Source organism: Podarcis liolepis, assembly GCF_965112155.1.
Source record: "Podarcis liolepis genome assembly, chromosome: 16".
Classification (NCBI taxonomy): domain Eukaryota; kingdom Metazoa; phylum Chordata; class Lepidosauria; order Squamata; family Lacertidae; genus Podarcis; species Podarcis liolepis.
Window position 1 is genome coordinate 3374134 of NC_139567.1, and position 13956 is coordinate 3388089.

The following is a 13956-nucleotide window of genomic DNA, read 5'->3' on the forward strand; positions in this document are numbered from 1 at the left end:
TGGGGTGAAAAATGGCATCCACCAGCCGCTAAACAGAGCTTTATTGTTACCTTATTGGGAGTTGGGAGTTGGGGGTGGCGGCGGCACACCTTCTCTGCCACAAATGGTAAACCTGCCTCACCATGAACTCTTCCAAAAATCCCACCTGAAATATTGGCCACTATTTCAGGGAACAACCCACCCTGTCCCAATATTGTTGAAAGTTTGCAGCTGCAAACTCAGTTTGGCATAAGCCACTTCTCTGTGTGTTCTCCTGCTCCACATAGCTGGGCTAGTGATGGAAGTGAATGGTCATTTAGGTAACAACATCAGGACATCAGGTAAGTTCTGTAATACATTGCTGGAGTTGTGATGGGGGAACTCAGTGCACGGCTGTCATTTGGGGTGACCCACCTTTGCTTCTTATAAATTCTTCCCTTACTGCTGATTTCAGTGGCATTAGGTTGGCCATATTTACCAGTTCTCTCTCCAGGACATGTAGCAAAGTGTACACCAAACTCTCTTCTGTTGCTCTGCATGACTGCAAGTTTCTCCTGATAAAGTAGTAAACTCAGGTGCCCCAAAGTATTAACAAGTTTATAAAAATATTGGGGGGGGGGTTAATAACTAGTACAATCTTAACCAAATCTACTCAGTCCTACTGAAATCCATGGGACTTACCCCAGGTAAGTAGGGTTAGGACTGCATCTTATGTAATTTGGGGAAGGATCCTTGGGTAGCAGAAAAACAGGTGCAATCATCCTAGCATACAGTGTGATATCATCCTGTTGAATTCTTGCTGGCTTGATGATGGCCAGGAAGAGGAGACTAAGAGCTCTATTTGAAGAAGGATGTAGTTCATTACTTAGCTGCAAGATGACCCTTCTCTGAGCAAGAAGTTGTAGGCAAAGAGGATGGTGGCCCATTATTTATTTACCTATTATCAACACATTGCCTTATTATATTTTTATCCTGCCCTTCACTCCAAAGAGCTCAGAGTGACACACATTATTCTCTCTCATGCACACATTTATCCTAGAACAGCAACTACAAGCTTTTGTGTATCCAAAGCAATTCACTTACAGTAGCTTGTTTTAATCCTTACAATTTCTGTAAGATGGGGCAGTATAATTAACCCTATATTACAGATGCCAGGCGATTCTCTAAACCATGGTTTAGATGGTCATAAATGAACTGCAGCAAAGCCTCAGGTAGGTTCATATGCAACCTCCCCTCTTCTTCTTTCACAAAAGGAGGTGAATTTATTCACCTTGGACTAAACCATGCTCACCTTGAGGTGATTGTGGTCTCTCCATAGTTACAACAAACCAGGGTCAAACCATGCATTGATATTCTGGTTTGGTAAGTAACTAGAGTTCGAATAAACCACAGTTCCCTCATGGTTTAGTCAAAAGTGAAAACAGAAGCTTTAAGTCACTTTTGGATATGAAGGAGAAGAGAAGGGAAGGTGTGGGGCTTTCTGACACACTTTTGTGAAAATCTAGTTCATCACGAACTGGTCCTCAGGCTGACAGAATGTGTTTTGGATCATTTCCTATGTCACACATGAGGAATAGGGAGTCTTTGGGGAAGCATGATTTCCAAGAATTGTCTCTCAGTACAATCTCAGATTTGTTTATGGCCTGTTCTTTTTTTGCAGATATCATCATCATTGTTGCAGTGTTGTTAGCCATTTTAGTCACAGCAGTCACCATCATTGTCTTGTTCCGGTACAAAATTTCCAAGAAGAAAAATAGTCCAAGGTGAATCTTTTAAGTGAAGAATTGTCAGCCAAAATTTTGCAAAAGGGTTTAACTGCTGGATTTGCTAAGCGCTCAATACTAGGAATGGCATGTGTGGCCAGATTGAACATTGGGATGGAAAGCCAACTCTGGCTAGTTTGAGCAGTAGAGACTTAGATTTTGGATACCAGAAACCTGCTGATTTGGAGCTATAATTCGCCTTGATTAAAAGCAGGGCTGGAGGACTTGCAGCTGTTCAGATTAGGGATGGCTAGTGCAGCCTGTCTGTAGGCACTTGCACCATAAATTGTATGTGTTTTGTATTTATGCATTTCTCCATAAAACACAGTTTTGTATGCCCATTTCCTGTAAAGTAATGCACATTTGTATGTATTTTGTACCAAAACGGCAAGGCAAAATTCAAAGCGGAGAATTCATATGTGTATTCCAATTCGCATATAAGTCTGAAACCAGTTTGGTTTCCTTTAAAATACTGTAGAGCTAGACAACAAGCTCTTCTGGAATCAGTCCTCCTGATCAGGTATACCTCATTTCCCCTATGCTTCAATGGCAAAATCCAGAGATTCCCCTCCAAGAGCACTGTGTTCCTTTGGAAAGAAGGACGGGATATTATTATTATTATTATTCTGGACCAAACAATATATGATTCAGGAGAGACAGTGAAGGTCTCCATTCTCTGTCTCTTCTGCATCCTATATTGTTTGACCAAGACTTCTACATTTCTGGGTACAGAACACAGATGTTCTAAGTTATGAATTCAATCCGCATGCTAATATTTACTGTTTTTTGATAGCACCCACAAGAGTGTGGCTGGATCCACAAACCATGCCTTCTCAGGTCAAGATCAGAAGAGAAGACAGCATCTTGGCCCTGTGCCTGGCCCTCCAGAGGTGAGAAGCAACACAAACTGTTTAAACATCTGGGCAAAAGCAATGATCCTGTACCATTTGCAGTCCATTCACTTTGAACAAGGTTATCATAAACATTCTTCCCAATAATACTGGCCCTCAGGTGGCTGAGTTGTTGTCAGTTTGGAAGTAAAATTGGGCTACACAAAATTTCTACATAATTAGAGTACTTCCTAGGCAACCTAGGTTCCTAAGTTTGTAAAATAAATGAACAATATTTTTTAAAGAAAACGACAAAAAAACACCCTTACAAGGAATTGTAAGTTTCCAGGATATACAAAATAGTGAGGAAGCTGAAGATGGCAGACAGGGAGATAAAATTGAACTAAGAAGCCTTTAATGGGTTACAGTAAGTATCAAGAAGAGGAGGATTAGGGATGTGAGTGAGCATGCTGTCAATTTACCGCATTTTCCACTCCATAAGACGCACCTAGTTTTTAGGAGAGGAAAACAAGAAAAAAATATTCTGAACGAAACAGTGGATGTATGATTTTTGTGGTTCATGCTGTGGCCACAGACATGTGATCTGATGGTGAATTTGGGGTGACCCAATGCAAAAATCCTGAGGATCCATGTGGATCCATGCTTTGTAAACACATTTTTGCACCATTGCGGCCCCAGGAAACAGTGGATTCGTGGATTTTTTTTAATGCAGGCTGTAGCCATGGACATGCTATGTGATCTGATGGTGAATTTGGGGTGACCCAATGTAAAATCCTGAGGATCCATGGGGTTTTACCTCCCCTCTCCCAGGCAGCCTCCACTAACTTCCCTTATCTCTCTCCCAATCCCACTGATCAGCTGCTTCCTTTCAACACTCCCTTCCCTCTTGTTTGCCTTAGTGTCTTTTCCTTAGCTGGAGCAGTTTTTTGCTCCTCCTTTTCTTCTAATTTCTCTCCTAATTGCTTTAGTCTTCCTGTTTCCCCCCTTTGCAAGTTTGCTGTCTTTACCTCCCTCCTCCCAGGCAGCCTCCTTTATCTCTAGCGTCCCTTAGCTCTCTCCCCGATTGGCAAACAATCAGCGGCTTTGTTTCAACACCCACTTCCCTCTTTAAAAAAAAGGGGGGAAGCATGATCTGCTTTTTGCCCCTGGGCAATTCAGCTCCAGGGACCACACATTCGCTTCATAAGATGCACAGACATTTCCTCTTACTTTTTAGGAAGAAAAAAAGTGTGTCTTATGGAGCGAAAATAACACCCTCTCCTGGCAGTATGCAAGAATAATTCAAGTGAAAGGAAAGCAATCTTTTTTTTTTTTTTTTAATTTTCCCACTCCAGGGAATCCACCCCATGCTATATACCAGAACTGTTTTGGTTCCATGGTCCAAATCCTTATCAGGATCCACCATACTGGCCAAATTTGATAGGCGGGTGAAGCTACCCACCTTTCAATTTCATGATGTCATGGGATTTGGAGCGAGGACACTTTGCTCCAGTGGGCTTTGGCAAAGCACCGCCCTTACCTGTATGACATCAGGTATAGGGCGGGCCAGTATGGCTTATGGGTCAAATAGAGAAGGGTGATGAGCCCAGATTGGCTCATGAACCAGAGGTTCCTTACCCTGCTATATAGCTATGCAATGCTCAAGTTCTCAGCAACTCCAAAACTGAGCCCCTAGCATGGTGCATTTATTTCATTCTTTATTTTGTTTGTTAGTCATTTTACACTAAAAAGTCTCAAAGTGAATTAACAAGATATAATACAAAAATAAAACCAATTAAAAACCAGAAAACATAAAACAATGTACCATATAAAATATCCTAAGATGTTCACCCAACAACACAAATATAAAGGGTGAGTCTTGCCCTACCTCACTGTGTTTATCTTGTATATGTTTTAATTTTCTACTGAAATATCTCTGATTTGTATCCAACTAAGTCACACTGAGAGTAGACCCACTGAAATCAATGGACACGACCTGTTTAACCATCCACTGATTTCAGTGGATCTGCTCTGAGTTTGTTTTAATTTGATACAACTCATTGACTGTAGCACTTGCACGTCTACCTTCAGTCCTGAAATTACCGTCTATATGCGTCTCTAGCATGCTTGTGTAATGTGTGAGATTCATGTGACAACTGAGGATACCTCATTGTTGTTTTGAAAAGCAGAGCTGGCACACTGTTTTAAAAGCTGTTTGCTGCTTTTAGGTCACTTCTTCCAGAGTTCTGCTCCCTCCACCTCCACCCCAAGCAAACAAACCACCAGTTTCTGTTGTAAGTAATATTAAATGAAATAGTTATTCCTTAAAATATGGACCACAACAACACTGGAAACTAGAATGCTTCTGGAATTCATTGTTTGTGAATTGCAGCCTGAACTGACCAATCAGCACCAGCTAGATTAATTCACATATCAGAATACAGTTGTTCTTTGTATTTTACACTTCTCTGAATTTTGCTCAAGAATGTGCAAATGTGCATATTTTGTGATAAAATAAAATACATTTAGAAATGCATCCTTTGAAAAAATGTTCAAAAATACGCATTGAAGTACACGTTTTCATGTGGGTTTCTAAAAAGAAAATTCACCAGATTAAATGCACAAAGGGGTTGGAACAGAAAGCCTGCTAAATTGTCTCTGACCCAGATTAGATGGTACCATCCTTTCCTCCTAGTAACAGTAAAATCTAAAAAAAAAAACCCAGCAAATGTAATGCAATATGCAATCTACACAATTAGATCCCATCATTCTGACAAGGAAATATATTTATACTAATGGCAATGCTTAAAAAAAGAATGAAAACGATGTCAAAAATCCGCAATACAATTGTATGCATTTCTGGTCAGAAGTAAATTCCACTGCATTTAATGTGACTTGTTTTAGAGTAAACATGTGTACTATTATGTTAGTTACTTTAAAACACACACACAACCACACAAAAAAATATAACATGTCACAGATAAACTTGAGGCAAAAACCTTCCTCTCCAGCATGGTGTTTTTCATGTTCATGGAAAATTTTGTTCTTTTAACCTGGGGAATGTTGAAACGTGTGTCTTTGTGATTTGTTGGGGTTTCTAGAAAATCAGGTGGCATGAAACTGTATTCAACAATTCCGCTTTATAGAAACACTAATCAAATGTTGCTTCCTATAATTCCTCAGCAAATTCCAGATGAACCGTGCAACCACATATCAACCATGTATCAAAATGCCAGAATGGTAAGTTCCTAAATGAGCCCAAGAAGGATCCTTCTGGAGTGTGGGGGGGGGGGGGGAGCTGAATCAAGAGTGCTATTATTTCCCCAGTAATATTGACCACTGGTGTTGCATTGGAGTTCCAGGGGGATCATATGACACCATTTCTCAGCTTCCATATCTCAATCCATAGAAGAGTGAATAGGGTGTTAAATCCCATGTTTTTGAGGTCAAGGAAACAAATGGGCATGTTTTAACTGGCTGACAAATAGAGTATATTGAATCAGCAGTTTCTTCCATCCAATTTATTTATTCCATTTATTCGAGGGTTGGACTATATGACTTTTTGGGTGCCTTCCAATTCTACGACGATTCTATGAGCCTAAAAGGGATGCAGGTGGCACTGTGGTCTTGAGCTTGCTGATCATGAGGTTGGCAGTTTGAATCTGCATGACGGGGTGAGCTCCTGTTGCTCTGTCCCAGCTCCTGCCAATGTAGCAGTTCAAAAGCATGCCAGCACAAATAGATAAATAGGTACTGCTAAATGGCATTTCTGTGAGCACTCTGGCTTTCGTCACAGTGTCCCATTGCACCAGATGCAGTTTAGTCATGCTGGTCACATGACCCAGAAAGCTGTCTGCGGACAAACGCCAGCTCCCTTGGCCTGAAAGCAGAGATGAAAACCGCACCCCATAGTTGAATTTGACTGGATTTAACCATCCAGGGGCCGTTTACCTTTTTACATGATTGTGGGATGCTTGTCTAGATGAATAAAACAATGAGTTGGACTTCCAAAGCCATTTCACCCTGAGTTAGCCCATTGGTCCCTGCAGCCCAGTATTGTCTATACAAAGGCTGGGGAACCACTTTTGTCCAGTGAGCCAGATCAACTAGAGCCACTCCTCCACAGGCCACTGTGATTGGTGGGTAGCTCCATGCACCTGTCAGTCACCTGCCAGCATAGGACATCAGGTGAGCCTGCTGGAAAGCAGCAAGACTTGTACCCGGTGCTGAATTTAAACAGTTATTGCCAAGGAAAAATTGGGAACACATTCCTGTGCTCATGATTGTTCCTTGGCAGCTTAGGTTTTACCTCCTTCACTCCAGTAGTTATATGCCATCTGGTGAGTGGGCATGGCTTGCTTCAGCGAAGGTTTTCTTATGGTAGAGTTCACATAGCTTGTTGCATGGCCAGCACACAGTAGTAGTCCCTTTGAGTAGTCCCTTTCATCACACATCTACACCACCAATCTATATAGGTTTTACCTGTGGCGGATCTTGGGGTGTCAAATTCAGCAGCGCCCTGTGTGACGCAAACGTTCAGTGTCCCTGGCATCTTGCACTCTATTCTAAATCATAGTTTCAGCATCCCCTATGGTGTCCCCGAGGCTCTGTGCCCAGTGTGACTGAACCAGCTGTGCTCCCCTAAACCCACCTCTGGTTTTATACAGATTTAATTGTTACAGCTTACTGCAAAGAATCCAGGGCATTGTTGTTTGGGGAGATTGCTGAGAATTCTCTGTGAAGAGTGCCCTCTCCTAAAAGAACTGCTGTTTCCAGAGAAAAGGAAATGAATGTTAAATTGGTATAAGTCTATGTTGCACACATAAGCCCTGACAACAAGCGCACTTAGCTGGCAATTGCTGCAGACAGCTGAGTCAAATTCTGAGTATGAGCAAAACGCAGAAAGCACCGCTCCTGCCTGGTTTTCTGTCCCCTAACAAATTGTGCCTTCTTCAGATATCCTTGCCTGCTGTCTTGATATCTTTGTTGCTTACTATGCGGAAATGTTTTAGATAATCTCCTGTTTTCTTTTCTTCCAGCCAATTGTAAAGCCAAACATTCCTCCACCTCCAATTCCAACTGCCAAGACAGGGTTTTCTTCTGTCAACAGCAATGCAGTAAGTAATTGCTTCAGGATTTTCTCTCTCCTTTCTAACTGAATGCTGGTGCAACTATCACCAGTGTGAATCTTCTTCAGTCAACTAGTTGTCCATTTTCACTTTTTCCCAGAGAGAGAGGCTGCAGTTAGAAAAAATGGCAGAGGTAGTTCAGATGCCATTACCCCCAAGGTTAATGAGGCCCTCTGTTAACTACAGAAGCAGCCTCAAATCCTGATTTCAAATCCTGGTTAAGGGGGAACCTTGGTAAAGGTTGACAGGAAAAAATTCAGACAGATTACAGGTGGAGCCTGCAGTCCTATGCCTCCCACCCCACCCTGCTTTTTGAATGTGAATTGGTTGTAAATCTCCTTGAGATTTTGGGTTGCATCCAACTAAGTTTTATTCAGGGTAGACTCACTGAAATTAATGAACCTAAGTTAGCCACATCCATTAACTTCAATGGGTCTTCTCTAAGTATGACTGGTATTGTATATACACCACTTTTAAATAAAGTTTCTAAGAAATGCAAATCATCCTCACCCACTGCTTTTAAGACTGTCGTTTGTTTTTACCTTATTTTGTACTGTGCTGATTTTGTGCACTTTTGCAGAAGGCAGGATAAATCTTCATTATGATTAATATCATATTTATTTATTCATAGCGTTATATTAATTGGAATTGGAATTTTCAAATAAGCTCCAAATAAGCTTCCTGGGTGGGTTGGTTGTGTTGAAGAGAGAAAAGGGGGTGACTGACATCTGATCAGGAAAATGTGGCACTTCTCTTACAGGCAGCAGCAATGACGGCAACTCCTTCTCCCCATTTCAAGCGTAAGACAGCTCCTCCACCTCCGCCCCAGGTAAGGAGCCCCAAGGAAGATACTGAGCTGCAGAGTGTCCTATCGCCCGCTGTTGGAGGCAGGAGGTCTTTGAATGATGGCTGCTGGGAGCAGCAGGTTGGGAGTGTGCTGTTGTGCTCAGGCCCTGCTTCTGGGCGTCCCCTAGCTTGGCCACTGCAAGGACAGCATGCTGGGCAAGAAGGACCCTGTGGCCTCATCTCTCAGGGGAAGACCCAGCAGCCATTTTCTTCATTCCTGTGGCAATGTGCTCAACCATAACCTTTTGTTCTCTGAGGCAAAAAACGTGAGGGAAGGAAGCCATTTGGGGAGCGTAGGGCAAGCTATGCAGGCCTGCAAGCGGAACCTGAGCACAACCGTGCTCCCCCCACTGCAATTCCCAGCAGATGTTGTTGAGAGCCATGGGGCCCCAACAGTGTGCATAGGACACAGCCGTTGTGGCTAATAGCTGTCTAGTTTTCTTTTAAAGCCATCCAAGTTTGTGACCATCCCTACCTCTTCTTCAAGGGAGAAAGGCAGGAATAATTTGAGGATGTGGCACACCACAAAAATGGATGGTGGAGATGTATACATACATACAGGCCCCACTTACTGAGCACAATGTGTTTCCTACAAATCATTCAGTCTGCAAGTGTTTACATGAGTCCAGTATTTCTACGTATAAAGGTAAAGGGACCCCTGAGCATTAGGTCCAGTTGTGGCCACCTCTGGGGTTGCGGTGCTCATCTCGCTTTACTGGCCGAGGGAGCCGGCATACAGCTTCCGGGTTGTGTGGCCAGCATGACTAAGCCGCTTCTGGTGAACCAGAGCAGCACACGGAAATGCCATTTACCTTCCCGCCAGAGCGGGAAGCACTTTGATGTGCTTTCGAAGTGCTAGGTTGGCAGGAGCAGGGACTGAGCAACGGGAGTTCACCCCGTCGCGGGGATTAACCCACAGCGCCACCCGCGCCCCATCATTTCTACGTATACCTATGGGGAAATTTCTAATGTGTTCCTGACCATGGAATTTTGACCCTGCCCCCCAAAGCCAAGAAAACCTGGGAAAGCCTAGAAAAAAGGCTCACTAATTTGTCTTATCACTACCCCTCCCTCCCTCCATTCCTCAGCTAACCAACAAAAGGCAAACAAGGAAGTAAAAGGTGCTTTCCGTCTGGATAGCTGAATCTGTGGGATCTGCATGTGTGTACAAATATATCAAAGCAAAGGTGAAGAGCATATATCAATCTACGTAGCCAGAGAAATATGATGGAGGAGTTTCATTTTTTGTTTTTTGTTTTTAAGATGCTATTTTCACACTTCTTATCAATTTGTATGTATAATGATTTTATTATTGCTTTTATTGGGCTTTTATGCAAGCTGTCTTGAGCACCTCCATTTTTGTATAACTAGCTTAATCAAACTAAAATAGCTAAAAAAAATAGGTAGTGTGCTTAGGACTGCGACATGGAGAAACTTGGGAAACTTTTTCTTTTCTCTGACTTCAGCATCCCTTTGCTTTTGTCTTAGGCATTGAAGCCCCCAGGTAACCCCAAGATATGAAGCAAATGAAGGACCAAACCAAATACTGTTCTCCAGTTTCAAGGAACCTCCCCCCCCATCACCAATCCCCATGGCTTCTCCATCTGTGAAGAAAACAGAACAAGCTTTGTTTTAAAAGGTCTAATGGTTTTGTCTGCAAAAGGAACTGAAGTATTTGTGTTCAGAGTATTGTTGCCTGCAACCCTCCTGACTCTTCAGCAAGTAACTGAAAGGTGCAATATTCAAGCATTTTGCAATGTATCCGTAGTGATAGAATCATGATTTAGGAGATCCTGGTACAAAAGAAACGGTGAACTGAGCCACGTAGTTTTAAGCAATGAAGTTTCTTTCTGGGCCAGTGGTCTCCATGCCAGTTGTGATCGCCCATCACTGCCACCTGTGGACAAGACCTGAGGTTTTTGGAGGCTGCTCAAAGCTTTATGGGATTAGGAGTGGGATTTTTCCCTGACTACTGAACTGCTCATCTTATTTTCATGGAGTGAGAGCATACCACCATGCCTTGAACAATCCCTCAAAGCAATGCAGGCTATTAAAATGGGGAAAAGTCAAACTGTTTGACCCTTCTCTCCACCTTGATGCATCCACAAACCTTCATTTTCTCAGGATGCTCAGACTCCAAATCTCTTGTGCTTCACACATTTACTGCAAAACAGCTTCCATAATGTGCAATGGTACTAGTGTTGCCAGCTTCTTTTACCAGCACTGCTCCTGTGCATTTAACAACAGCTTGAACTGCAGATATGTGCAGGTGACTGTGTTTCTCTCTCAAATGCTGATTCTTTCCATCCAAGCTGCTGTTAAAGGCAGAGGAGCAGGGCAGTTGGCAACCCTAAATGATAGAAGGCATCCTTGTTAGCACTTGCTTAGACTAGAGTTCCATTTTAAATAGTTTATTTATCATAGAGTGTAAACTTAAGAAACACTACTATTCAAATGCTCACATATGCTTTAAGCACCTGATTTGTATGTGGCTGTGAAATAAGTTGGAATACAACAGTATATTCTTTCTTTTTGGGTTAACTCTATGAAAAGGTCAGTAGTGAAATGATTACTGTAGAAATTAGCGGGGGAGCAATGGGATCCAATGTACTTCGTGCAATATTTAAAAAAAACAGGTACACCAACACAACTAGAAGTATAGACTTGTTAGGTCAGAAGAATTACCTTTCACTGTTTTTGATAAGGATTCTCCATTGCTTGCTCTCTCCTCACACGGAACACTGTGTGCCCACAGTTTGCTTACTTTTCAGTTAATTCATGTCTCCTTCCCTCTGCATCACCAAAGAAAGCATGATGTGATCATATGCACAGTTGCATCAGGATTCCTTGGGATCCATGCATGCATCAGTAACACACCCTGCATTGTAGTGAGGGATGGGGTCATATCAGGATTGCTTTTCTGAAGTGTTTTACTGAGAGATATGCACATCGGGACCAGAAAAGTGGTAGACAGAAGATGCATATGAACCAAAACAAATGGTGTGGTTTGATTCTGAAATTAATTACAGATTTTTCTCTGGTTAAATTGGAATTTGGAAAGAGCAGAACTCGGGGCTGGCTGGAACAGAAATGCCACCAGAGCAGGACTTTAGGGCAGGTGACGGGGGTTTGACTCAGCAGAATGAACATGACTCCAGAAGGGCTGGTTTAACCACATTTTGAAGTAAGCACATTACAACGTAAAACCAGGGAACAGTCTAAATTGCCTAAGTGGAAAGCTCACCTAGATTCCTTGACCCGTAAGCTGTACAGAGCTCTCTGAAGGAAGATCAGGTCGAAAGAGTAATCTGTGAAATTAAAGGATACCACGCAAGGCACAGAATCAAAAATCCATAGCACGTGTCTCTTCGTGGACCAGCATTCTCAACCACCTCTTCATGTATTTTGTTACATTCACAGCACAGATAAGACCTCAAAATACCGTATTTCTGATACAGTCTTCAAAACTGAGCACAGTGCTTGTCACCAGGCAAAGAGTACAATCAGAATACTGTGCATACAGAGAGCTGTAAGATGGTCTTTATTTATCAGTAGTTCAGATGCAACCAGAGTTTGGGCCTTAAATACAAGAGTTGTGAATGTGGAGTCATGGTGAGCATTTATGGAAAAGCAGCAGCAGCAGTGGGGAAGGAGTTAACCGTCGCTGCTGCTTTTTTCCCTCTGCAGCCAGCGCCAGATTCAGGGTTGTGCGGACAGTTCCTCCCCACAAGGCACTGAGCAGACAGGGCACAAAACTGAGAAGATCCATTTGGGGGACAGAAAATTTTAGCCTTGCACATGACACCATGTTACCAACTCCCCCCGTAGCCCCTTCTAATCTTAGTATCCCCACTGCTTAGCTCAGAGGTAATAGAGTGGCGAGTGTGTTTGAGAAAGAGAGTGATTCCCTGCAAGTAGAGCAAATAAAGCAAAGAGACAAGCTGGCCACAACATTTCCCCGGGTGTGCTGCTTTTCTGCTTGCAGGGAGTGCTTCGACATGGGGAACACACTCAAATGGCACCTGCCTCCCACCTTCAGCCTCAAGTAGTCCCATCTATTCTGCCATCCCCTTCAGGGCTCTACCACCTCATCCCACTGCTTGTGGACATTAAGCCTTAGAGATCAGGTCTCTTGGCCTGAGGAGAAGGAGCAGGCAGGCAAGAAGAGGGAAAGCAGGGCTAAAGGAATCATTGGGCATCACCATCTCTCCCTTGCGGCTGTCCCTGCCTATGAGCCAGATACACAGATAGAAGATTGCCAAATTTCAGATACAAGTCACATTTTTAGAGAGTGATAATGTTTAAATATAAAGATAAAGCCACCGCCCTGTCAACTCTCTACTCTGCTTTTAAAGCTCAGGTGTCTGGGGACAGCATCCCTGCTGCCTTTGCTGATGACACAGCATTACCAATCAGTTGCCTCTTGTTTTTCAGTCAAGGACACATTCCTGGCAGGAAAAGAGCTCATGGAGGGTATGGAGCAGACCCACTGTCTTTAGCAGCATATATGGAATCTTCTGCAGTTGTACTCTCAGATGCATCCTCCATGCATTTCAAAGGGGGCAGGTCAAGAAAGTTTCTTGCTAGCTCATATCACTTTTCTCCAGCCATGAGTTTTCTATTGATTATTTCTTCTGTGCTGTGTTTCCCCACCCCACCTTGGTGGAGCTATTTTTTTAATGTACTGTAAGTGATTTTGCAGGATGTGGGTGGCGCTGTAGGTTAAACCACAGAGCCTAGGACTTGCCGATCAGAAGGTCAGCGGTTCAAATCCCCGCGACGGGGTGAGCTCCCATTGCTCGGTCCCTGCTCCTGCCAACCTAGCAGTTCGAAAGCACATCAAAGTGCAAGTAGATAAATAGGTACCGCTCCGACGGGAAGGTAAACGGCGTTTCCGTGTGCTGCTCTGGTTCGCTAGAAGCGGCTTAGTCATGCTGGCCACATGAGGGAGCTGTACGCCGGCTCCCTCGGCCTATAAAGCGAGATGAGTGCTGCAACCCCAGAGTCGGTCACGACTGGACCTAATGGTCAGGGGTCCCTTTACCTTTACTTTTTAAGTGATTTTGCATCTGGTGAATGGAGATTTTGAAATGTTATATTGTTATCTATGGAGAAAGTGTATTTACAAATATATCTGTATTTAAAATGTTATTATATAAAGTCTAAACTTTTCCGGGGGAGACAAAACCCCTGCAGTAGAGTATCTTGTCTATTTATCCATCATTTTATTTTGTTTAAATTGCTTCTGTGCCAATTTACATTTCTGAAAAATGTCTAGGTTTATGACCCTATCTCAGCATGGCAAATAGAGAACATTGCAGAATGTCAAAACAAAACCTTAAGCATGAAAAATAAAATTAATATTGACCCTTAAAGCAGCACAATTAACGGGGGGGGGGGTGCATACAC

At 42.9% G+C, this 13956-nt stretch overlaps 1 protein-coding gene across 1 annotated transcript in view; it reads left to right on the top strand.

Moving 5' to 3' along the window:
• The window catches only part of ADAM28 (ADAM metallopeptidase domain 28), a 73012-nt gene extending 59262 nt beyond the window's left edge, over positions 1-13750 (top strand). Inside the window, exons 19-25 of the mRNA XM_083480430.1 lie at positions 1640-1742; positions 2536-2632; positions 4801-4866; positions 5756-5812; positions 7612-7689; positions 8462-8530; positions 10036-13750. Of these exons, the coding sequence (XP_083336556.1) occupies positions 1640-1742; positions 2536-2632; positions 4801-4866; positions 5756-5812; positions 7612-7689; positions 8462-8530; positions 10036-10068 (503 nt within the window). The 3' untranslated portion in view covers positions 10069-13750. The remainder of the gene's footprint in view (positions 1-1639; positions 1743-2535; positions 2633-4800; positions 4867-5755; positions 5813-7611; positions 7690-8461; positions 8531-10035) is intronic.
• Positions 13751-13956: the final 206 nt, after the last annotated feature.